This window comes from Eriocheir sinensis, chromosome 32 (genome assembly GCF_024679095.1).
Source record: "Eriocheir sinensis breed Jianghai 21 chromosome 32, ASM2467909v1, whole genome shotgun sequence".
In the NCBI taxonomy this organism is placed as follows: domain Eukaryota; kingdom Metazoa; phylum Arthropoda; class Malacostraca; order Decapoda; family Varunidae; genus Eriocheir; species Eriocheir sinensis.
This window is the reverse complement of record NC_066540.1, coordinates 17,998,017-18,023,016: the sequence shown is the minus strand read 5'-3', so window position 1 is coordinate 18,023,016 and position 25,000 is coordinate 17,998,017. Positions and strand designations below refer to the sequence as shown.

Here is a 25,000-nt window from a genome sequence, read left to right as displayed (position 1 = left end):
TAATAATAATAATAATAACTATCTTATCACGCTGGGAATTATAATCAGCTGTTTGTCTGGCGGCGGTGACACACACACACACACACACACACACACACACACACACACACACACACACACACACACACACACACACATTAAAATTAATTAGACGATTTCCAATTTATTTTTCTTTTTGCTTCTCTTCTTGTTATTGTTTTCATTATTATTATTATTATTATTATTATTATTATTATTATTATTATTATGAACCACTACAGCGGTTTTTGGTCTAATGGTTGGCGACCCCGACTACGAATCTGCTTGCTTGTGTTCGAACCCCGGCCAGCTGTTGCTCCTCCATAAGTATACCAGGTCAAACTTAGGTTCTTCAGTAATGGACTTGAATTGCTTAAGTACGACAGGTCAAACAAGTGTTCCCGAAATTGACCTCTCTTTTTGGCTACATGAATACTGTGTCTGAATGCATAGGGTAACTTAGGGCTTCAGGGGCAGTGTAGCGGAGATGTGCACTGAGGTTACGCGTAGCTATGGCGTTTGATACTCGTCCGCCAGAAGAGACAGGAGGTGGAGAGTGAATCATATATAGTGTCTGAATGTATAGGGTAACTTAGGGGTACAGGGGCAGTGTAGCGGAGATGTGCACTGAGGTTACGCGTAGCTATGGCGTATGTACCGAACTTTATCGTACCTTACTCCTCCTCCTCCTCCTCCTCCTCCTCCTCCTCTTCTTCTTCTTCTTTACCTATATTATTTTTTTCTATTTCTCATGTTAATATTAATCCTCCTTCTCCTCCTCCTCTTCTTCCTCTTTTTCTTCCTTCTCCTCCTCCTCCTCTTCTTCTTCTTCTTTGACTTTTTTTTTATTTCTCATGTTAATATTAATTCTCCTCCTCCTCCTCCTTCTCCTCTTCCAAATCTTCCTCCTCTTCTTCCTTCTTCATTCTCCTCTTCCTCCTCCTCCTCCTACCACCACCACCACCACCACCACCACTACTATTATTCTTGTGTAAGTATTTTCCACGTTCACAGGTAAGTACACACAGTTAGCAATACGCACACACGGGTACACACGCACACGTCCGCACGCGCACACACATACGCACATACTAACTTTTGAATGACTAACGGTTCTGTCTTTCTCTCTATCTCTCTTATCAGATAAAAGAGATAAGATGAGAGAGAGAGAGAGAGAGAGAGAGAGAGAGAGAGAGAGAGAGAGAGAGACCACGTGGGTTTCTTAGCTAATAGAGGGAGAGAGGGACAGGAGGAGGAGGAGGAGGAGAAAGGTAAGGAAGGAAAAATACACCTCCTCCTCCTCCTCTATTCTTCCTTCCTCCTCATCCTCCTCCTCCTCCTTTCTTCTCCCTCCTCCTCCTCCTCCTCCTTCTATTCTTCTTCTATTGTTATTTCATTTTTTTATTTTCTCTCATTTTTTTAAGTCCAAGTCTCTCTCTCTCTCTCTCTCTCTCTCTCTCTCTCTCTCTCTCTCTGTGTGTGTGGATTTTATTACATCTACGACCACCATTATACCTCCTCCTCCTCCTCCTCCTCTTCTTCCTCCTCCTCCTCCTATTCTTCCTTTCAAGTATGGAAGAAAAAAGGTTAAGTTGATGCCTTTGAAGAGAGGAGGAGGAGGAGGAGCAGGAGGAGGAAGGGAAGAAGAGTGAAGGAGAGAGAAGAGGAGAGGGTAGGAAGAGAGGGTGTGGTAGAGGAGGAGGAGGAGGAGGAGGAGAGGTTAGTAGTCAACCCTTCCTAACATTACAAGGTCGTCTTCTCCTCCTCCTCCTCCTCTTCTTCCTCCTCCTCCTCCTCCTTCCTCCCTTCACCTCCCTACTCTCTCTCTCTCTTTCCCTTTCTCTCTCAAAATATAAATAATAATAAAAATCAACATAACAATAACAATAATAACAAAAATAACAACCCAGAGAGACAGCAACAACACTCATGACGTCATTGATCTAGCACGTGATTGGCTGCCTGAACCCATGACGTCACGATGCTGCTGCTCTCCCATTGGCTGACGGCGATTTAACTTGCCCGAGATCCTTGTTCGCGATTGGCTGATAAGACTGATGACGTAATAGTGTAGGTTTGAAGTGTTTGAGTGCGCCTGTACTTAGATTTTGGTAGTAGTAGTAGTAGTAGTAGTAGTAGTAGTGGTGGTGGTGGTAGTAGTAGTAGTAGTAGTAGAAGTAGTAATTGTTGTTACTTACACCTGGTCAACTTACCTGCAAATGAAGAGAAAAAATAATTAAGAGGAGAAATAATAATAATAATAATAATAATAATAATAATAATAATGATAATAATAATAATAACAACAATAATAGGAAAAAAAATAGGATTAAAAAGATACGGAGGAAGATGATGATGAGGAGGAGGAGGAGGAGAAGGAGGAGGAGGAGGATAGATGACGAGTAGGAGGAAGAGGAGGAGGAGGAGGAGGAGGAGGAGGAGGAGGAGAGGGAAAGGTCAGGAGGAAACTAAAATTGTAGAAGAGGAGGAGGAGGAGGAGGAGGGAGGAAAGGTTAGAAAAGAAAATGAAAAAAGAAGAAGAAAAAGAAAGAGAAAGAAAGATGTAAGGGAAATGATGATGACGAGGAGGAAGAAGAAGAGGAAGAGGAGGAGGAGGAAGAAGAAAGGTTAGAAGAGGGGAAGGGAAGGGTTAGGAGGAGGAAGAAGAGGAAAGGTTAGAAGGGAGGAGGAGGAAGAGGAGGAGGAGGAGGAAGAGAGAAAACAACACCTCAATCATGTCAATCAGAGAGAGAGAGAGAGAGAGAGAGAGAGAGAGAGAGAGAGAGAGAGAGAGAGAGAGAGAGAATAGCCATCTGTCGACAAGATTAATCATTCCTGTGTGTGTGTGTGTGTGTGTGTGCACCTGGTTGCGCGCCCTTCCCTCACGTGCACACACACACACACACATACGCACGCACACGCACACCTGTTGAAGTCCGCACATACCAGTACACACACACACGCACACACACACATAATTTGGAACAAGTGTGTGTGTGTCTCTCTCTCTCTCTCTCTCTCTCTCTCAGGAAGGAAGGAAGAGGAGGAGGAAGAGGAGGAGGTTACCTGGAGAGGAGGAGGAAGACCAGGTAGCCGGAAGTAATTAGGAGGAATAAGAGGAGGAGGAGGAGGAGGAGGAGGAGGAGGAGGAGGATATTAAACAAACAAATAAACAAAGTAAATAAATGGCACCTCTCTCTCTCTCTCTCTCTCTCTCTCTCCATATCTAGAAAGTGAAAGGAGGGGAAGGGAAGGAAGGAGAGGACTGCGAAGAGGAAGGGAAGGGAAAGGAAGGGAAGGGGAGTGGAGGGAAGGGATAGAAAGGGAAGGGAAGGGAAGGGGAGGGAAAGAAAGGGAAGGGAAGGAGGAAGAAAGGGAGGAAGGAAAGGAAGGAAGGAAAGGAAGGAAGGAAAGGGAAAGGAAGGAAAGGAAAGGGAAAGGAAGGGAAGGAAAGGGAAAGAAAGGGAAGGAAAGGGAAAGGAAGGGAAGGAAAGGGAAAGGAAGGGAAGGAAAGGGAAAGAAAGGGAAGGAAAGGGAAAGGAAGGGGAGGAAAAGAGAGGGAGAGGAAGAAGTGGGAGAGGAGAAAAAGGGAAGGAGAAAAAAAAGGAAGGGAAGAGAATGGAAAGAGAAAGAGAATGACAGGAAAAGGAAGAGAAAAGGAAGGAGGAAAGGGAGAATGATAAAGGGAGAGTAAGGGAAGGGAGGATAAAGGGAAAGGAAGGGAAGGAAAGGGAAGGGAAAGAAAGGGATAGTAAGGGAAGGGAGGATAAAGGGATAGAAAGGGAAGGGAGATAAACGAAGGGAAAGGAAGGGATAGGAAGGGAAGGGAGGATAAAGGGAGAGAAAGGGAAGGGAGATAAACGAAGGGAAAGGAAGGGAGAATTAGCCGATACCTCTCTCTCTCTCTCTCTCTCATATTCATTCCTCATTCACTCATTCAGAAAGGAAGGAGGGAAGGAAGGGAGGGAGGAAGGAAGGAAGGAAGGAAGGAAGGAAAGAAGGAAGGAAGGAAAGAAGGAAAGAAAGGAAGGAAAGAAGGAAGCAGAAGAAGGAAAAAACAGAACTAGAAGAAAATTAAGAAAGAGGAATGAGAGAAAAAAAGAAAAAGAAGAGGAGGAAGAAGAAATGGAGGAAAACAAAAACATAAACGGAAAAGGAAGAAAAGAAGGAGAAAAGAGAAATGAGAGAGAATGGAGAAGAGAAGGAAAGGAAGAAGAATGAAAATAAAGGAAAAGGAGGAGGAGGAGGAGGAGGAGGAGGAAGAGAGGGGAAGGAGGAAGGACTGAAACGAAGAAGAGAGAAAAAAAGACAGCGAGCAGCAGGAGGAGGAGGAAGAAATGAAAAGAGGAGGAGAAGAAGGAAGAAAAGAGAGCGAGGAGGAGGAGGAGGAGGAAGAAAAGAGAGCGAAAAGGAGGAGAAAGAGGAGGAGGAAGAAATGAAGAGGAGGAGAATGAGGAAGAAAAGAGAGCGAGGAGGAGGAGGAGGAGGAAGAAAAGAGCGAAAAGGAGGAGAAAGAGGAGGAGAATGAGGAAGAAAAGAGAGCGAGGAGGAGGAGGAGGAGGAAAAGAGAGCGAAAAGGAGGAGAAAGAGGAGGAGGAAGAAATGAAGAGGAGGAGAATGAGGAAGAAAAGAGAGCGAGGAGGAGGAGGAGGAGGAAGAAGAAAAGAGAGCGAAAAGGAGGAGAAAGAGGAGGAGGAAGAAATGAAGAGGAGGAGAATGAGGAAGAAAAGAGAGCGAGGAGGAGGAGGAGAAGAAGAAGGAAGAAATGAAATGAAGAGGAGGAGAAGGAGGAAGAAAAGAGAGCGAGGAGGAGGAGGAGGAGGAGGAGGAGGAGAAGAGGAGGAAATGAGAGGAGAAAGATGACAGCGAGAAATCATGGACTAGCAGGCAGCAGAAAGCCTAAGAAGGAGGAGGAGGAGGAGGAGGAGGAGGAGGAAGAACTGAAAAGAGGAGGAGGAGAAGAGGAAGAGAAGAAGAAGAGAAGGAAGAAAGAAATAAAAGAAAATTAATAAACAAGTCGTAAAAAAGAAAACACCAATAAACAAAATAAATATATAAATAAATAAATAATATAAAATAAATATTCGTCAAATTAAAGATGGAAGATTTTTTAAGCCCATTCTGAAACACTCACTGATGAAGAGGAGGAAGAAGAAGAAGAAGAAGAAGAAGAAGAAGAGGAGGAGGAAGAAGAAGAAGAAGAGGAGGAGGAAGAAGAAGAGGAGGAGATGAGGATGACGAATTTGAGAACAAGAAATAGGAAAGAAAAAGAAAAGAAAAAGAAAAGAAAGAGATTAAGATAAAGAGGAAGAGTAGGTCAGGAAAAGGATGGGAAAAGAAAACAGGAAAAGGGAAAAAGGAAGAGTGAAAAGGGGGAGGGAAGGGAAAATAAATGAAGGGTGGGGGAAGTTAAGGAAGGGGAGGGAAAGGTAAGGAAGGGGAGGGAAAGGTAAGGGAAGGGAAGGGAAGGAAAGGGAAGGGAAAGTTAAGGAAGGGAAGGGAAAGTTAAGGAGGGGGAGGGAAGAGAAGGGAAGGGAAGGGGAGGGAAAATTAAGGAAAGAGAGGGAAGGGAAGGGAAAGTTAAGGAGGGGGAGGGAAGAGAAGGGAAGGGGAGGGAAAATTAAGGAAGGGGATGGGAGGGAAAGGGAAGGGAAGGGAAAGTTAAGGAAGGGGAGGGGAGGGGAAGGAAAGGAAAGGGAAGGGAAGGGGATGGAAGGGAAAAGAAGGGAAGGGGAAGGAAGGGAAAGGGAGGGATAGCTAAGGAAAGGGATGGGATGGGAGGGAAGGGAAAAGAAGGGAAGGGAAGGGGAAGGAAGGGAAAGGGAGGGATAGTTAAGGAAAGGGATGGGATGGGAGGGAAGGGAAGGGAAAGGAAGGGAAGGGGAAGGAAGGGAAAGGGAGGAACAATAAAGGAAGGGGTTGGGGAGGGAAGGAAAAGGAAGAAAAAAGGACGTGAAAGGAAAAGACGAAGATTCTAAGAAAGGCAAGAAAAGAGAAAAAGTTAGAAAATAATAGAGAAGTCAGAGATAGATAGATAGATAGATAGAGGTGAAAATAAACAGGAAAATGAGAAAAAAAACAGAAAATTCACGAAAAACAGAACAAGAGGGAAAGGGAGGAAAAGAGAACAGGAAAAAGGAAAAAAAAAGGAAAATTCAGAACAGGGAAAAGCGAAAACAGGGAAAACAAAACTAAATAAAAATCGGACCACAAGAAGATGTAGAAGAGGAGGAGGAGGAGGAGGAGGATGTAGAAGAGGAGGAGGAGGAGGAGGAGGAGGAGGAGGAGGACGTTGAAGGGTAAAGGGTAGATCATTGAAGCAGATCTATTGGGAATAAAGGGAATGGAGGAGGAGGAGGAGGAGGAGGAGGAGGAGGAAGATAACATTGATAGCTAAAAAGGAGGAGATAGAAGTGAAGAAGATAAACGAGATAATAGAGAAGAAGGAAGAAGGAAGCAAGGAGGAGGAGGAGGAGGAGGAGGAGGAGGAGGAGAAGAAGAAGAAAGAAAAAGGAAGAAGAAAAACAGAACAAGAAGAGTGAAAAAGCTTCTCTCTCTCTCTCTCTCTCTCTCTCTCTCTCTCTCTCTTTAGGAAAAGGTCAGAGAGAGAAAGGATATAAAAGGATGAGAGGAAGAGGAGGAGGAGGAGGAGGAGGAGGAGGAGGAGGAAAAGAACATCAACCGTATATAAATAATAATAATAATAATAATAATAATAATAATAATAATGTTTTTTCACTTTAATATTCAATCTGCTTAACTAATTACGAGAGAGAGAGAGAGAGAGAGAGAGAGAGAGAGAGAGAGAGAAATGCTTTAATCTTTCAATATTTTACGTTTCAAATATATTTCAAAACACATTCTCTCTCTCACTTAAAGAAGAAAACCCACAAGAGTAACAACGACTACCAAAATTCTGAAGTAATAGTAGTAGTAGTAGTAGTAGTAGTAGTAGTAGTAGTAGTAGTAGTAGTAGTAGTGGTAGTATTATTATTAGTAGTAGTAACAATAATAATAATAATAACAATAATAACAACAATAATAATAATAATAATAATAATAATAATAATAATAATAATAATAGAGATAAGAGAAGAGGAAACCGGATATATTGATAAAGATAAGGAGAAAGAAAAAACAAATAAAAATTAATCCATTTAAAGATAACTCTAATCTTATCTCCCAGTTTCGTTTCTCCCTCTCTCTCTCTCTCACCATTATTATTTTTTTTGTGAGAGAGAGAAAGAGAGAGACTGTGTGTGTGTGTGTGTGTGTGTGTGTGTGTGTGTGTGTGTGTGTGTGTGTGTGTGTGTGTGTGTGTGTGTGTGTGTGTGTGTGTGTGTGTGTGTGTGTGTACGTGCGTGCGTGCTGTGCTTGCGTGTGTGTTACCGAGATGACTGTCTAAAAATTCTTATTTGACGGAAGGAAGAACAGGAGGAGGAGGAGGAGGAGGAGGAGGAGGAGGAGAAAAAAAAATTATTGGAGCCTGGAGGAAAAACTGTTAACTTTCAGGAGGAGGAGGAGGAGGAGGAGGAGGAGGAGGAGGAGGAGGGAAGAAAAGATTACTGGAGTTTTGGAAGAATTTTTGTACATGAAGAAGAAGAAGAAGAAGAAGCAGGAGAAGAGGAAGAAGAAGAAGAAGAGGAGGAAGAAGCTGAGGAAAAAAAAGTTAAGGAGGAGGAGGAGGAGGAGGAGGAAGAAGAAAAAGTTGAGGAAAAGAAGTTAAGAAGAAGAAGGAGGAAGAAGAAGAAGAAGAAGAAGAAGAAGAAGAAGAAGAAGAAAACATGTAGTAAAAAACGAAGTTGAGAAGAAGAAGAAGAAGAAGAAGAAGAAGAAGAAGAAGGAGACAGATGACACGGAGGAAGAAGAGAAAAACATATATAATCTGGAGGGAATTTTAAAAGGAGGAGGAGGAGGAGGAGGAGGAGGAGGAGGAGGAGAAGGAGGAGATGAAGAGTAACATGGATCTATTTTCCCCCAGATGTCACTAACCTGAGGAGGAGGAGGAGGAGGAGGAGGAAAAGAAGATGAAGAAGCAGAAAATGAAAAAGAATGAGAAGATGAAACAGGAGGAGGAGGAGGAGGAAGACGAGGAGGAGGAGGAGAAGAAGAATTAGAGAAAGATAAAAGGAAGAGGAAGAAGAAAAAGAAGAAGAAGAAGTGTAAGAAATAAGAAATAAAAATGGACATGAAACAACAACAACAACAACAAGATAATATTCTGTTGTCAATTAAATAGTTCAACAGGTGTGAAAGAAAAGGTAGGAACATTTAATTACAGGTAACCAGGCTCAGGTACACAGGTAAACAACAATAGGTTACTTTATATACAGGTAAAGAAGGCGAGGAACTGTTTAAAAGAAGAGGCTGCCTACACTATCCCAATCCCTTATGCAAGAGTTAACCAGCATCTTCATTCTTTCATTCTCTTCACTATTAAAAGTTCGTAGTGAGGGAAAGAGTTAACCAGCATCTTCATTCTCTCATCCTCTTCACTATTAAAATTTCGTAGTGAGGGAAATCTTGGAACACAACAAAAGCCAAGAAGAGTTTAGAAGCAGCTGTCTATACTATCCCAATCCCTTATGCAGGAGTTCACCAGCATCGTCATTCTCTCATCCTCTTCACTATTAAAATTTCGTAGTGAGGGAAATCTTGGAACACAACAAAAGCCAAGAAGAGTTTAGAAGCAGCTGCCTATACTATCCCAATCCCTTATGCAAGAGTTAACCAGCATCTTCATTCTTTCATCCTCTTCACTATTAAAATTTCTTAGTGAGGGAAATCTTGGAACACAACATGAGCCAAGAAGAGTTTAGAAGCAGCTGCCTATACTATCCCAATCCCTTATGCAAGAGTTCACCAGCATCTTCATTCTCTCATCCTCTTCACTATTAAAATTTCTTAGTGAGGGAAATCTTGGAACACAACAAAAGCCAAGAAGAGTTTAGAAGCAGCTGTCTATACTATCCCAATCCCTTATGCAAGAGTTACCCAGCATCGTCATTCTCTCATCCTCTTCACTATTAAAAGTTCGTAGTTCGTAGGAGGAAGAGGAGAGAAAGAGGAGGAGAGAAAGGAAAAATGATGATAGATGTCTGGAAGAGGAAAAAGAAAAGATAGTGTATAGAAGATGAAAGAAAGAAGAAGAAGAAGAGAAGCATTTAAATGTATAGAAGACGAAATGAAGAAGAGAAAGGGAAATGCATAACAAAAAAAGAAAAAGAGAAATAGGAGAAATTGAGAAGAGAAGAAATGGAACAGATTGAGAAGAAAGACACAGGAAAGCAAAAAGTGGGATTGAAAGGTGGAAGAAGAAGGAGAAAAAGAAGAAGAAGAAGAAGAAGAAGAGGAGGGAAAGGAAGAAGAAGAAGAAAAGGAAGAAGAAGAAAATGAAGAAGAGAAAGAAGAAGAAAATGATGAACAGGAAGAAGAAAAAGATCAAGACAAAGAAGAGACAAACAAAATCGAGATACATTTTGTGATAAAAGAAGAAAGAAAAAAAGAAAAAGAAAAAGGGAATGAAAAGAAAACAGGAAAAAAAGAGGAAAGGATGATCAGATATGAAAAAAAATGAAGAAAATGAAAAAACAGGAAAAAAGAAGCGATTTAAAATGTTTTGAATACGAGGAAAGAAGAAAAACAGAAATAGGGAAAGGAAAACAGGAAACAGAAGATTTAATGAGTAATAGGAAGGAGGATAAGTACTAGGTCAGGCTGGGTTAGGATAGGCTGGGTTAGGTCAGGCTGGGTTAGGATAGATTGGGTTAGGTCAGGCTGGGTTAGGATAGATTGGGTTAGGTCAGGCTGGGTTAGGATAGATTGGGTTAGGTCAGGCTGGGTTAGGATAGATTGGGTTAGGTCAGGCTGGGTTAGGATAGGCTGGGTTAGGTCAGGCTGGGTTAGGATAGGGTGGGTTAGGTCAGGCTGGGTTAGGATAGGCTGGGTTAGGTCAGGCTGGGTTAGGATAGATTGGGTTAGGTCAGGCTGGGTTAGGATAGGCTGGGTTAGGACAGTAGTTAAGGAAAGAAATATTGTGTACAGGAAAGGAAAGATACTGAGCAGGTTAAGATCTCCCCCAGCTAAAAACTTCCCCAGGCAAACTTAACCTACCCCCCCCCCCAACCCACCCCAGGTAAAATCTTCCTCAGGTAAGAAGAGAAAAAAAGAAGAGGAAGAGCTTGGCGGAAGAAGAAGAAGAAGAAAAAGAAGAAGAAGAAGAAAAAGAAAAAAAAATCTTCAGGTAAGTTCCCCCCCGGGCTACCCTCCCCCTGGTGGACTCCCAAAGCAAAACTCCCCCAGGGTAGACAACACTCCCCAGGTAACAGGGTAATCCAGCTCCCTCAACTCCTCTCAGGTAAATTATTCCTACAGGTAAATTTCTCCAGGTAAAACGCCCCCAGGTGAAGTACCCCGGGTAAACACTTCCCCAGGTAAACTTCTTTAACTCCCCTACATTCCCTCCTGGTAAACTTATTCACCCCCCCAGGTAAACACTTCCCCCGGGTGAACGCCTTTCCAGGTAGATATTTCGTTAACTTCCCCAGGTAAAATTCTCCCAGGGTAAACAACACTCCCCCAGGCACAACACCCACAACCCCTCCCAGGTGAACTCTTCCCCAGGGTACGCTCCCCCCGGGTAAACACTCCCCAGGTATGCTTCCCCCCTACTCCAGGTAAATTTCTGCAGGTTACGCCCCCAGGTGATCTCCCTCGAATACAAACTTTCCCAGGTGAACGTTCTTAAATCCCCCAGTAAGCTTTCCTCATAGGTAAACACTCCCCCAGGGTAATCTTTCCCCCTCCCCATTTCAGAACACTCAGGTAAATACTTCGTTAACCTTCCCAGTTCAAGCTTCCATGGTAACCCCGTCCAGGTAAAACTCCCCCAGGGTAAACAAATCTCCCTGAACCCCGCCCTCGTAAAATCTTCCCCCAAGTATACGCCCCCCAGGTAAGGTTCCCACCCCTACCAAGGTAAATCTATGCACGTAAAATGCCCCTCGGTGAAGTCACCCGGGTATAAACTTCCCCAGGTTAACTTCCTTAACTTCCCAGGCAAATTCTTCCCCCAGGTTGTGAACACGCCCCACAGGTAAATTTCCTCCATCCCCACGTAACCGTTTCCCCCGGTGGGACTCACATAGGCTAAGCGTGGAGGCGATGAGCTGTCTCTTCTCCTGGAAGTTGAGTTGGTCCAGGGAGTGTGACCTGACCTGACCCCCGGGCTGGCGCACCCCGGGGGCCCTTAGCGGCGCCTCCCCCAGCGCCCCCAGGCCGCTCAGCTTGAAGACGGGGGGCTGGTGGGGGGGCGGGGGGGCGTGCTGGGGGTGCGGCAGCGAGTAGGAGGTGCCGGCCAGCGCCTCGGTCATCCAGCGGGTGAAGGACTCCCCCAGGGACGCCGCGGGGGGTAGGGGCGGCCGGTCCTGCCCCCCCATGCCTCCCCCGCCGCCCCCCTCGTACTGGGGGTGGTGCCGGCAGGGGTACCGCCGATCACCCCGCTCACCTTCCCCCGGGGTGGGCCGCCCCCCATCCTCCTGTCCCCCCGTGGTTCCGCCGGGGGGGAGGGGGTGGTGGGAGGGGTGGTGGGGGTGCACGCCGCCGCCGCCGCCGCCCGAGCCTCCGCCCCCCCACATCCAGGCCCGCCGCCCCCCTCAGGTCACCATCACGCCGGGCACACACGCACACAGGGTTCCGCACACGGGGGAGACGCACACGGGGCCGCGCACACACACGAACACACACACACGTGCTTTTCAGGGTGGGAGGGGGGCTGGGAGGGGTGAGGGAGGGGAGGGGTCCTGCGGGTGGGTCCTACGGGCGTGTGTGTGTGTGGGTCCTTCGCGGCCTCCTGTCACACACACACACGCACACACACACACACACACACGTACACACACACAAACAGAATTTCAAGCGTGTGTACCGCCGCTGGACACGCACACTGGCGCCGTACACACACGCGCACACGTCCCGGACACTAGAAGGACCCCATAAGGACACTTGGGGATCCTGCAGGACTTGAGAAATATAATAAATCCACAGGTCAGGAAGAGAGCAGCGGCGCGTAACCTTCCCTTTCCACGTCTCGAGGTGCACTGAGTTCCCCCCCCGCCCCACGCCGAAACGTTGCCGGTTAACGTTTATTTCCCGCCCTATTTTGCGCCTCCCCAGGTGTTTCCCAGGTAAGTCTTCCCCTGGAGCTGACTACGGGGTGAATAGGGGTGATGGGGAGGAGGGGGAAAGGGGGGTGGGGGAAGTGGGGGGTATGTGGGTATGTATGTATGTATGTATGTATGTGTGTGTGTGTGTGTGTGTGTTGGGTGGAATTGATATGTCTGTGTGTGTGTGTGTGTGTGTGTGTGTGTGTGTGCGGAGTTACCACACACCTCCACCACCACCTCCACCACCACCACCACCACCACCACCTTAACCTCCACTAAATAATGATAAATAATAATAATAATAATAATAATAATAATAATAATAATAATAGTGTTTTGGGTTCATTCTTATTCTCTCTCTCTCTCTCTCTCTCTCTCTCTGAACCAAAACTCCCGCCTTCTATCCTCCTCCTCTTCTTCTTCTTCCTCCTCCTCCTCCTCCTCCTCCTCCCATTTATTATATGAGGGGAAGGGACAAACGGTACTGGAAAAGGAGGAAGAGGAAGAGGAGGAGGAGGAGGAGGGGGAGGAGGAAGAGGAGGAAAACGAAGAGGTAAAATTCTCTCCAAATCATCATCATCATCATCTTTTTTCTCCTCCTCTTCTTCTTCTTCTTCCTCCTCCTCCTCTGACCTCTTTCCTCCCCTCCTACCCACACGTGCTTAGAGGAGGAGGAAGAGGAAGAGAAGGAGGAGGAGGAGCAAGGAGTAGGAAGAATAGGGAGGAGAAAAGATGTGTTAAGGAATGAAGGAGAGGGAGGAGGAGGAGGAGGAGGAGGAGGATAGGAAGGAAAATTAGGACAGGACACACCCTTACTCTCTCTCTCTCTCCGACACACACACACTGATATACCTGTTGATGAGAGAGAGAGAGAGAGAGAGAGAGAGAGAGAGAGAGAGAGAGAGAGAGAGAGAGAGAGAGAGAGAGAGAGAGAGAGAGAGAGAGAGAGAGAGAGAGAGAGAGAGAGAGAGAGAGAGAGAGAGAGAGAGAGAGAGAGAGAGAGAGAGAGAGAGAGAGAGAGAGAGATTATCTACCCGTCATCTCTCTATCAGGAAAGCAATAGGACAAGAGGAGGAGGAGGAGGAGGAGGAGGAGGAGAAAGGACAGGAAGTATAGGTAGGGCAAGGTAAACCTCCTCCTCCTCCTCTTTTCCTTCCCTCTTCCTAACCGTTTTTCTTCCCAGATGTTGAAAAAGATGAAGAGGAGGAGGAGGAGGAGGAGGAGGAGGAAGAGAAAGGAAGCTACATAAGGAATAAGGAAGAAGGAGGAGGAGGAAGAGAAAGGAAACTGTATAAGGAAGAGGAGTAGGAGGAGGAAGAGGAGGAGGAGGAGCAGGAGGAGGAGGTGTTTGATAAATTCATATTCAACAAAGACACGGGCAAGAATTGGTTTACTAACAGAGTGGTGGGTGAGTGGAACAGGCCTGGCAGTCATGTGGTGAGTGAGTGCCAATACTAACAGAGTGGTGGATGAGTGGAACAGGCCTGGCAGTCATGTGGTGAGTGAGTGCCAATACTAACAGAGTGGTGGATGAGTGCACCAGGCCTGGCAGTCATGTGGTGAGTGACAATACTAACAGAGTGGTGGATGAGTGGAACAGGACTGGCAGTCATGTGGTGAGTGAGTGCCAATACTAACAGAGTGGTGGATGAGTGGAACAGGCCTGGCAGTCATGTGGTGAGTGCCAATACTAACAGAGTGGTGGATGAGTGGAACAGGCCTGGCAGTCATGTGGTGAGTGAGTGCCAATACTAACAGAGTGGTGGATGAGTGGAACAGGCCTGGCAGTCATGTGGTGAGTGAGTGCCAATACTAACAGAGTGGTGGATGAGTGGAACAGGCCTGGCAGTCATGTGGTGAGTGAGTGCCAATACTAACAGAGTGGTGGGTGAGTGGAACAGGCCTGGCAGTCATGTGGTGAGTGCCAATACTAACAGAGTGGTGGATGAGTGGAACAGGCCTGGCAGTCATGTGGTGAGTGAGTGCCAATACTAACAGAGTGGTGGGTGAGTGGAACAGGCCTGGCAGTCATGTGGTGAGTGAGTGCCAATACTAACAGAGTGGTGGATGAGTGGAACAGGCCAGGCAGTCATGTGGTGAGTGAGTGCCAATACTAACAGAGTGGTGGATGAGTGGAACAGGCCTGGCAGTCATGTGGTGAGTGAGTGCCAATACTAACAGAGTGGTGGATGAGTGGAACAGGCCTGGGAGTCATGACGTGATAAGTACTCGTTTAGTAATAGGAAATAGGTTTAGTAGTAATAGGAAATAGGCTTATAATAGGTAGGTTAGGTTAATAGGAGCTTACAGAAGAGATAAAGACTTAGGTAAATAATAACTTAAGTGAAATATAGACGAATGAAATAAAATAATAGATAAAATAGAACAAAAATAGAAATATATATAAATTCAAGATGTAGATTTTAAGAGGTAGTTTTTATTGTAGGTTGTTATCGTTATTATTATTATTATTATTATTATTATTATTATTATTATTATTATTATTATTATTATTGTTGTTAGCTGAATTTCCCTTCCCTTCGTCTCCTTTATCCTCATTTTCTCCTTCTCCATCTTCTTCTTCCTCTCTTTCTATCTCCTTTCTTTCTCTTTCCTCCTCCTCTTTCTCGTTTCCTCATCTAAATTATCTCTCCTCTTCTCATTCTTTCTTTATTTACTCTTCTTATTTTTCCTCCTCCTCCTCCTCCTCCTTCTCCTCCTCATCATCTTCCTTCTTCTCCCCTTTCTCCTTTCTTCCTTTCTTTTTTTCTCTTCTATCTCCCATTCTTCTCATTTTTACCTCCTCCACCCTCCTCTATTCATTCCTTTTTCCTCCCCTTCTCCTTCCTCCTCTTCCACCTCCATCATCATCTTCTTCCCTCCCTCCTCCTTCTCCTCTTCCAATATACCACAGTTCCACATACATATATTTCGTTTTCTTTCAACATTTGGCAACCTGTTTCCCACTCTCTCTCTCTCTCTCTCTCTCTCTCTCTCAGGTAAAGTTTAAAGAAATCTATATAAAAAAGATTAGCACTATTATTGAAGGAGGAGGAGGCGGAGGAGGAGGAGGAAGAGAGAGAGAGAGAGAGAGAGAGAGAGAGAGAGAGAGTGCGAGAGAGAGAGAGAGAGAGAGAGAGAGAGAGAGAGAGAGAGAGAGAAGGTAACTTTATTTGAATTGAGTACTAATAGGAGGAGGAGGAGGAGGAGGAGGAGGAGGAGGAGAAGTCGGGAAGGGTACAGAAGGGAAGGGAAGGGAAGGGAAAGGGTAGGAGGAGGAGGAGGAGGAGGAGGAGGAGGATAGAACGAGGGCAAATAGAATGAGAAATTAGATCAAGTAGGGGAGTGGAGGAGGAGGAGGAAAAGGAGGAGGAGGAGGGAATGAAAGAAGTGACTGTGTTTTGTGTCAGAGGAAGGGAGGGAGGAGGAGGAGGAGGAGGAGGAGGAGGAGAGGCGGGAGGAAGGGAAGAAGGGAGGAGAGGAGTATAAGAAGAGGAATTATAGGGAAGAAGAAGGTGAAGAGGTTTAAGGAAGGAGGAGGAGGAGGAGGAGGAGGAGGAGGAGGACACATAATTCCTTCCAACTTCTTCTCTCTTCCCTTCCTTCCTCCCTCCTCTTCCTCTCCTCCTCCTCCTCCTCCTCCTCCTCCTCCTCCTCTTCCTACTCTTCATTCAGTTCTCATTTGACATAATTACTAACCATGTGTGTGTGTGTGTGTGTGTGTGTGTGTGTGTGTGTGTGTGTGTGTGTGTGTGTGTACGTTACGTAGTGAAAGTAAACATTGGTATTACATTCAGGTGATAATTTCTATGTCAAACCTCTCTCTCTCTCTCTCTCTCTCTCTCTCTCTCTCTCTCTCTCTCTCTCTCTCTCTCTCTCTCTCTCTCTCTCTCTCTCTCTCTCTCTCTCTCTCTCTCTCTCTCTCTAAGCCTGTCTGTCTGTCTGTCTGTCTCTCTCTCTCTCTCTCTCTCTCTCTCTCTCTCTCTCTCTCTCTTTCTTTCCCTTTTGGTAATAAGCCAAAATTACAAAGACATTCCAGCAGAGAGAGAGAGAGAGAGAGAGAGAGAGAGAGAGAGAGAGAGAGAGCTCGATAGGGGAATGTAAACAAAAGCTTCAGAGAAAACGTATCAAGCGGACGAGATTTTAGGAAGAACTTGTCTATTCGGCTTAAAGATGGAAAAATAACATTAGTATTAGAAGTAGTAGTAGTAGTAACTGTTATAGTAGTAGTAGTAGTAGTAGTAGTAGTAGTAGTAGTAGTAGCACACAATCACATATATAAAAACACACACACATTGAAGAGGAGTTCAGTTCTGGTCCCCTTATTATAGAATGGATATCAGGGTATTAGGATCGGTACAGAGGAGGATGACAAAGATGACTCACAGGTTAAGACACTTGCCATATGAGGATAGACTTCAACAATTAAACTTGCATTCTCCATCAAGGGTGCGAGGATACTTGACCGAGGTTTATAAATAGATGAAGGGCTTTAATAAGGGGGATATTAGTAAGGTTTTGATGGTAAGAGTGCCGGGCAGGACACGTAGTAATGAGTTTAAACTGGATAAAATCAGATTCAACAAGGACGCAGGCAAGAACTGGTTTGCTAACAGAGTGGTGGAAGAGGGGAACAGGCCTGGCAGTCATGTGGTAAGTGCCAATATTAACAGAGTAGTGGATGAATGGAACAGGCCTGGCAGTCATGTAGTGAGTGAGTGCCAATATTAACAGAGTGGTGGGTGAGTGGAACAGGCCTGGCAGTCATGTGGTGAATGAGTGCCAATACTAACAGAGTGGTGGGTGAGTGGAACAAGCCTGGCAGTTATGTAGTGAGTGAGTGCCAATACTAACAGAGTGTGGATTAGTGGAACAGGCCTGGCAGTCATGTGGTGAGTGAGTGCCAATATTAACAGAGTGTGGATGAGTGGAACAGGCCTGGCAGTCATGTGGTGAGTGAGTGCCAATACTAACAGAGTGTGGATGAGTGGAACAGGCCTGGCAGTCATGTGGTGAGTGAGTGCCAATACTAACAGAGTGTGGATGAGTGGAACAGGCCTGGCAGTCATGTAGTGAGTGAGTGCCAATATTAACAGAGTGGTGGGTGAGTGGAACAGGCCTGGCAGCCATGTAGTGAGTGAGTGCCAATACTAACAGAGTGTGGATGAGTGGAACAGGCCTGGCAGTCATGTAGTGAGTGAGTGCCAATACTAACAGAGTGTGGATGAGTGGAACAGGCCTGGCAGTCATGTAGTGAGTGAGTGCCAATATTAACAGAGTGGTGGGTGAGTGGAACAGGCCTGGCAGTCATGTGGTGAGTGAGTGCCAATATTAACAGAGTGGTGGGTGAGTGGAACAGGCCTGGCAGTCGTGTGGTGAGTGAGTGCCAATACTAACAGAGTGGTGGGTGAGTGGAACAGGCCTGGCAGTCATGTGGTGAGTGAGTGCCAATACTAACAGAGTGGTGGATGAGTGGAACAGGCCTGGCAGTCATGTGGTGAGTGAGTGCCAATACTAACAGAGTGGTGGGTGAGTGGAACAGGCCTGGCAGTCGTGTGGTGAGTGAGTGCCAATACTAACAGAGTGGTGGATGAGTGGAACAGGCCTGGCAGCCATGTAGTGAGTGAGTGCCAATACTAACAGAGTGGTGGATGAGTGGAACAAGCCTGGCAGTCATGTGGGGAGTGCCATAACTAAGAGTGGAGGACAAGTGGAAAAGGCCTGGCAGTCATGTGGTGATTGCCAATACGATAGTCATTAAAAAAAAAAGATTAGACAAGTTCATGGATAGTGAGGTTAGGTGGGGTTAGGTTCACAGGAGCTGCCATGCATAGGCCTACCGGCTCTTGCAGACTCCTTACGTTCTTATGTTCTTAAATAGCAGTTCGTAGATAGATAGATAAATAGACAGATAGATTTAGACAGAAACTGACATACATAGGCAAATAGACATAGACAGATTGATAGATAGGAAGATAGAGAAATATAACACGAAATACATATTAATAATTATATACATTACAAATTATCTTAAAATTATATAGATGTAATTATGTGTATATGTGTGTATGTATGTGTATCCGTAGGCAATGAATGTAGAAAGATGTATTTGTGTGTATGTGTTTTTGAATGCATGTGTGTATGTATGTATGTATGTATGTATAGACTTGGCAACACTGTACCTGGCGAGATGTGGCAACAGTGGACGAATTGACACTCACCTGCGGAAAAAAAGAGGAACATTTAATTAGTGTTATTCAGGTGAGGCAACACACACACACACACACACACACACACACACACACACACACACACACACACACACACACACACACACACACACAATACAAAAGTTTCATATATGTATCTAACTATCTAAAAATACACACACATATACGTACACACATACAAGCAAAAATACTTACATACATACACACATACACGTAAAAAGTACACACACATACGTACATACATACAGGCAAAAAGGATACATAGTGACTGTTTTTTTTTTTTTTGGTAGATGTGTGTGTGTGTGTGTGTGTGTGTGTGTGTGTGTGTGTGTGTGTGTGCGCGCGTATTTTGTGTAGGTTTAAAGCCATCACACACACACACACACACACACACACACACACACACACACACACACACACACAGAGGGATATAGATTAATTAATAGGAATAATTTAAAGATTAAATTATATGAAAAAAAGAGAAGCGAAAAAATATATTGCAATGAAAATAAAAACAAACAAATCAACGTCTAAATAAATAAAATAATTAGAATAGATTTACACAAGTTTATTGAGGTAGTTTTTTTTATTACATGCATTAATATATTTATGGACATGCCAATAATAATGATAATGATAATAATAATAATAATAATAATAATAATAATAATAATAATAATAATAATAATAATAATAATAATAATAATAATAATAATAATAATAATAATAATAATGATAAGAAGAAGAGGAAAAAAGAAGGTGAAAGAAGAGGAGGAAGAAGAAGAGGAAGAGGAAGAAGAAGATGAAGAGGAAGAAGACAAAATGAAAGAATTGTTTTAGCTATTTCCCTTCTCTCTCTCTCTCTCTCTCTCTATAAACTGAGAGAGAGAGAGAGAGAGAGAGAGAGAGAGAGAGAGAGAGAGAGAGAGAGAGAGAGAGAGAGAGAGAGTCTGCCTGCAAGCCCGACCCCTCCTGTATAATTCCAGGCCGTCGCTTGACCTCTTGACCTGACCCGCAGACAAAGGCCACGAGAGGGCTGACCCCCCTAACCCCCTTCACTTCTCCCCTCCCTTCCCCTTTCTCGTCACCCTTCTCTCTTTACTGTGGCCTGATCTTCTATGTTTCAGAGCTTCCATGTTTCCCTTTCTCTTTATTCTGTTGCCTGCTTTTCCATGTTTCTCTTTCCTTCTCTTTTAATGTTGCCTGCTTTTCCATGTTTCTGTGTTTTCATGCTTCCCCTTGTCTTCTCCTTACTGTGGCCTACTCTTTCATGTTTCTCTGTTTTCCTGTTTCCCTATCCTCTCTATACTGTGGCCTGCTTTTCTATGTTTCCTCTTCCCTTTCAATATACTGTGGCCTGCTTTTCCATGTTTCCTCGTCCCTTTTCAATAAACTGTAGCCTGCTTTTCCATGTTTCCTCTTTTCTGTATACTGTGGCCTGCTTTTCCATGTGTCCTCGTCCTGAGTTAATATACTGTAGCCTGATTTTCCATGTTTCTCCTCGTTATACTGTGGCCTACTTTTCCATGTTTCAATGCTTCAATATTACTGTGGCCTGCTATTTCATGTTTCAATGCTTCAATATTACTGTGGCCTGCTATTTCATGTTTCAATGCTTCAATATTACTGTGGCCTGCTATTTCATGTTTCAATGCTTCAATATTACTGCGGCCAGTTTTCCATGTTTTTGTGCTTCCATGTTTCCCCGTCCACAAAACAATAGCAAAAGAAAACGAAATTGCCCAACAGAAAAAAAAGCATAACGGGATAAAACAACAAAACAATGCATCAGAGTCGACAGATTAATACATAAAAACAATCATAATGACGTAATACAGTTGATTTCGGCATTATTTTTCATTTAATGTTTATATATGAGGAAGAGCATAAGAGAAAACGGGAAATTTTAATGGATAACTGAGGAATACCAGGCACACAACTTAATGTAAAGAATGGAATGAAAATGACTGGTTAACTTACTATTATAACCATCATCACTATTATCTTCAGCCTATATTAATCCCCTACAATACGAAGGCCTTTCCCAACGTCCTCCACCTCTCCATCTGGTGTTAGTGTAGACTGTGTAGTATTATATTGAGAAAGAAAAGACAGACTAAACAGAGAATACATGGAAAGCATACACATCAATGGTAAACATCATAATATACCAATTAGCACTATTCTTTTCAGCCTATATTAACCCCCTACAATACAAAGGCCTTTCCCAACGTCCTCCTCCTCTCTGTCTGATGTTAGTGTAGCAATATACAGAGGAAGGAAAGATAGATTTGAAAGAGAGAGAAGGAAAACATACACAACATAAGAATAGCGATAAACAACACTAAAACACATCACAAACAAACGAAACTCACGCAACACAATAAAAAAGCAATACCAAAACGAACCACAGCAAAATTTTACGTTAGAAATGCATAATAACGAAAGAGCACCAGAGAAAACGGGAAATTTCAAAGGGTAACTCAAGGAAAAAACACGACTCATACATAAATTAATATACGCAAGGAAATGATTGAGTAGAATATCAGTAGTGAATGTTATAAGACAGAGAATAGACTGGAAGGACACACAACACAAGAATAACGAAAAACAACACTACAACACATCATAAACAAACAAAACTCACGCAACACAATAAAAAACCAATAACAAAACGAACCATGGCGAAATTTTACGTTAGAAGCGCAAAATAACGAGAGCACCAGAGAAAACGGGAAATTTCAAAGGCAAACTTAAGGAAAACCTGAAACCATACCAAAATTAATTAGAATATCAATAGTAAATGCTACAATACAATTTTCTAGTGCTAATGAGTCTATAGAAGCAAGCTTGGGGTACCTGCGTCGGAGGGCTGAAGAAATAGATCAGGTATTAATAATTAGAGATAATAAGAAAAATATTAAATGCACAGGTATATCACATCAGGGGAGAGAGAGAGAGAGAGAGAGAGAGAGAGAGAGAGAGAGAGAGAGAGAGAGAGAGAGAGAGAGAGAGAGAGAGAGAGAGAGAGAGAGAGAGAGAGAGAGAGAGAGAGAGAGAGAGAGAGAGAGAGAGAGAGAGAGAGATGAACTAAGAGAGAGAGAGAGAGAGAGAGAGAGAGAGAGAGAGAGAGAGAGAGAGAGAGAGAGAGAGAGAGAGAGAGAGAGAGAGAGAGAGAGAGAGAGAGAGAGAGAGAGAGAGAGAGAGAGAGAGAGAGAGAGAGAGAGAGAGAGAACAAGAGCAACTCTCTCTCTCTCTCTCTCTCTCTCTCTCTCTCTCTCTCGTGGGGTCAGAGGAAGGGCTGCGGCTTGTCCGATGAAAAATGGAAGAACGAGAATGAGAGGAAGGGAAAACAGGGAACGGGAGAACGGAACGGAACGGGACGGAACGAAACGGAACGGGAGAGACAGAGCAACAGTGGAAGGGAACGGAACGAGGGAGAGGATTGATGGAACGGAACGGAGATAGGAGAATCGGTGGAACAGATATGGATGAGTAAACAGTGGAACAGAACAATGGAACGGAGAGGAGATGGACAAAAGAAAGGTGGAACAGAGGGGAACATGCAAGTGAAAAGTGGAACGGAACAGTGGAACAGAAAGGAAATGGACAAAAGAAAGGTGGAACAGAGGGAACATGCAAGTGAAAAGTGGAACGGAACAGTGGAACGGAAAGGAAATGGACAAAAGAAAAGTGGAACAGAGGGGAATATGTAAGTGAAAAATGGAACAGAACAATGGAACGGAGAGGAAATGGACAAAAAAATGGTGGAACAGAGGGAACATGTTGTAAGTGAAAAGTGGAACGGAAATTGGAACGAAAAGGAAATTTAAATAAGAATGGCGGAACGGAACGGAAATGGAAGAGACAAAGTGGAATGGAACGGGACGGAAATGGAAGAGAAAAAGTGGAATGGAACGGGACGGAAATGGAAGAGAAAAAGTGGAACGGAGGTGGACTGGAACGGAAATGGAAAGAATAAACAGGTGGAATGGAACGGAAAATGGATAACAGTGGAACGAAAGTGGAAGATAAAAAAATGGAAGAAAAAAAGTGGAACGGGAAGAAAATTAACACGGATAAATTGGAACGGGACAGAAGTGGAAGGGGAAAAGTGGAACGGAAAGGGATATTAACACAGGGAAAGTGGAACGGGACGGAAGTGGAAGAGAAACTGTGGAATGGAAAGAAAATTAACACGGGGAAAGTGGAACGGAACGGAAGTGGAAGAGAAAATGTGGAACGGAGAGAAAATTAACACGGGGAAAGTGGAACGTAACGGAAGTGGAAGAGAAAATGTGAAAAGGAGAGAAAATTAACACGGGGAAAGTGGAACGGGACAGAAGTGGAAGAGAAAATGTGGAATGGAAATAAAAATAACACAGGAAAAGTGGAACTGAATGGAACGGAACTGAAAAGATGAAAAAAAAACGGTGGAACGGGACGGAAATGGAACAGAAAAAGTGGAACGGAACGCAACGGAACTAGAAAGAAGAAAAAAACGGTGGAACGGAACGGAAGTGGAAGAGAAAAAGTGGAACGGAGGAGGAATGGAACGGAAATGGAAAGAAAAACAGTGGAACAGGACGGAAATGGAAGGGAAAAAGTGGAACGGAGGAGGAATGGAACGGAAATGGAAAGAAAAACGGTGGAACGGGACGGAAATGGAAGAGAAAAAGTGGAACGGGACGGAAGTGGAACAGAAAAAGTGGAACGGAAAGAAAATCAACACAGTAAAAGTGGAACGGAATGGAACGGAACTCTGCATAAAGAAAATGGAATGGGTGATGAAAACGGACATATGGAACGGGAAAGTGGAACGGAACACACACAAACAGACCATCAGAGGAACGGAACGGAGAACAGAACACAGGAACACACACACACACACACACACACACACACACACACACGTAAACAGAGGCTCGATGGAACGGAACAAGTGGAACAGACATACGAAAGAGGAACAATACAGGAATAGGACATGGTGGAACAGAGAGACGGAACACAAAAGTAAATAATAAAAAAAGAAGGAAGGAAAAGGAAGAGAAATAATGAGGAAGGAAAAGTAAAAAATAAGGGATAGAAAATGTAAATGAAAATATGGAAAGGAAAATGGGAAAGAAAAAAAGATTGTACATATGAATAAAAAAATTAATAACATCGACATTAAAGCAATAATATAATGAACAATAGTAATAATAATGATAACAACAACAATGACAACAACAACAACATGCCTTATAGATAATCCATCACACACACACACACACACACACACAAGAAAGAAATCAACAGGTTATCTTTTTTTGTTCTCTCTCTCTCTCTCTCTCTCTCTCTCTCTCTCTCTCTCTCTCAGAAGGAGGTGGAGGAGAAGGAATGGAGATAACTATATGGAGGAGGAACTACGATGGTCTTCTCCTCCTCCTCCTCCTCCTCCTCCTCCTCTTCTTCCTCCTCCTCCTCCTCTCCTTCTTCCTCCTTATCTTCCTCCATCTTTTACTTCCTCTTTTCGTTAATCCAGAAGATCTTCCTCACCCTTCACCTCTATCTCTTCCTCCTCCTCATCCTCCTATTCCTTCTCTTCCTCCTCCTCCTCCTCTTCATCCTCCTCGTCCTTGTCCTCTTCCTCCTCTTCTTCTTCCTCCCAACCAACACCTGTCACCTATTCTGACAGGTATTACACTCTCCTCCTCCTCCTCCTCCTCCTCCTCCTCCTCCTCCTCCTCCTCCTCCCCCCCTAAGAGCTGAAGGTCACGTGAAAAATTTTAACATTAATCTTTTTCCGGGTCAAGATTTTTTACGCTCTCTCTCTCTCTCTCTCAAAATGTCATGGAATAGGTTTTTTGTTTATTTTTTGATGGAAAGTGTGAAAAGATTATTATTATTATTATTATTATTATTATTATTATTATTATTATTATTATTATTATCATCATCATCATTAGTAGTGTTTGAGGTAAAGGTTCGCGGATCAAGTCGCGCGCTGTTTGGTTTTAATTAATTAGTGACAGTGTGTGTATGTGTGTGTGTGTGTGTGTGTGTGTGTGTGTGTGTGTGTGTGTGTGTGTGTGTGATGGAAAGGTTATTCATACACGCGTACACTCATACAAACATACGTACACACACACGCTCGCACATGTACAGCCACTCAAAAAAATCCCTTCACAGCTGTCTAGAATGTTGTGTGTGGCTCTCACTGGGAGCCACACACAGATGATCAAGGGATTTTGGTGTTTGGCTTGCACACACACACACACACACACACACACACACACACAAGCCCGCCGCGGCACGCACCGTGGGGCAGGTCGTCAGCGTCGTCCTCGGCGGTGGAGTCCTCGTCGGTGTAGTAGGCCCACACCATGAGCTTCTCGAGGATGCTGTGGCCCGCCAGGTCCTCGGAGGAGCCGTAGAGGTCCTCGTCACGCTCGTCCAGCAGCGGTTGGCTGTAGTAGAACCCATCCTCCTCCAGCAGCAGGCCCGCGCCACCCCCGCCTCCGCCGCCGCCGCCGCCGCCGCCCCCCGCCACGCCCCCCGCCGCCTCGCCCTGCCCCGACTCGCCCGCGCCCAGCAGCAGCGTGCGCC

At 44.4% G+C, this 25,000-nt stretch overlaps 1 protein-coding gene across 8 annotated transcripts in view; it reads right to left on the bottom strand.

Annotated features, from left to right (window-relative positions):
• The window catches only part of LOC127006388 (phosphatase and actin regulator 4-like), a 101,860-nt gene that overhangs the window by 68,529 nt on the left and 8,331 nt on the right, over positions 1-25,000 (bottom strand). For 6 of the 8 annotated variants that reach the window (XM_050876338.1, XM_050876337.1, XM_050876339.1 and 3 more), the window contains exons 2-3: positions 24,713-25,000; positions 18,365-18,403 (exon numbers count right to left, since the gene is read on the bottom strand). The exon at positions 24,713-25,000 is cut by the window's right edge and continues 1,024 nt beyond it. In XM_050876338.1, the coding sequence (XP_050732295.1) occupies positions 18,365-18,403; positions 24,713-25,000 (327 nt within the window). Of the gene's footprint in view, positions 1-11,161; positions 12,136-18,364; positions 18,404-24,712 lie in introns of those variants that run through there. The other 2 variants (XM_050876341.1, XM_050876342.1) reach the window with 2 other exon arrangements.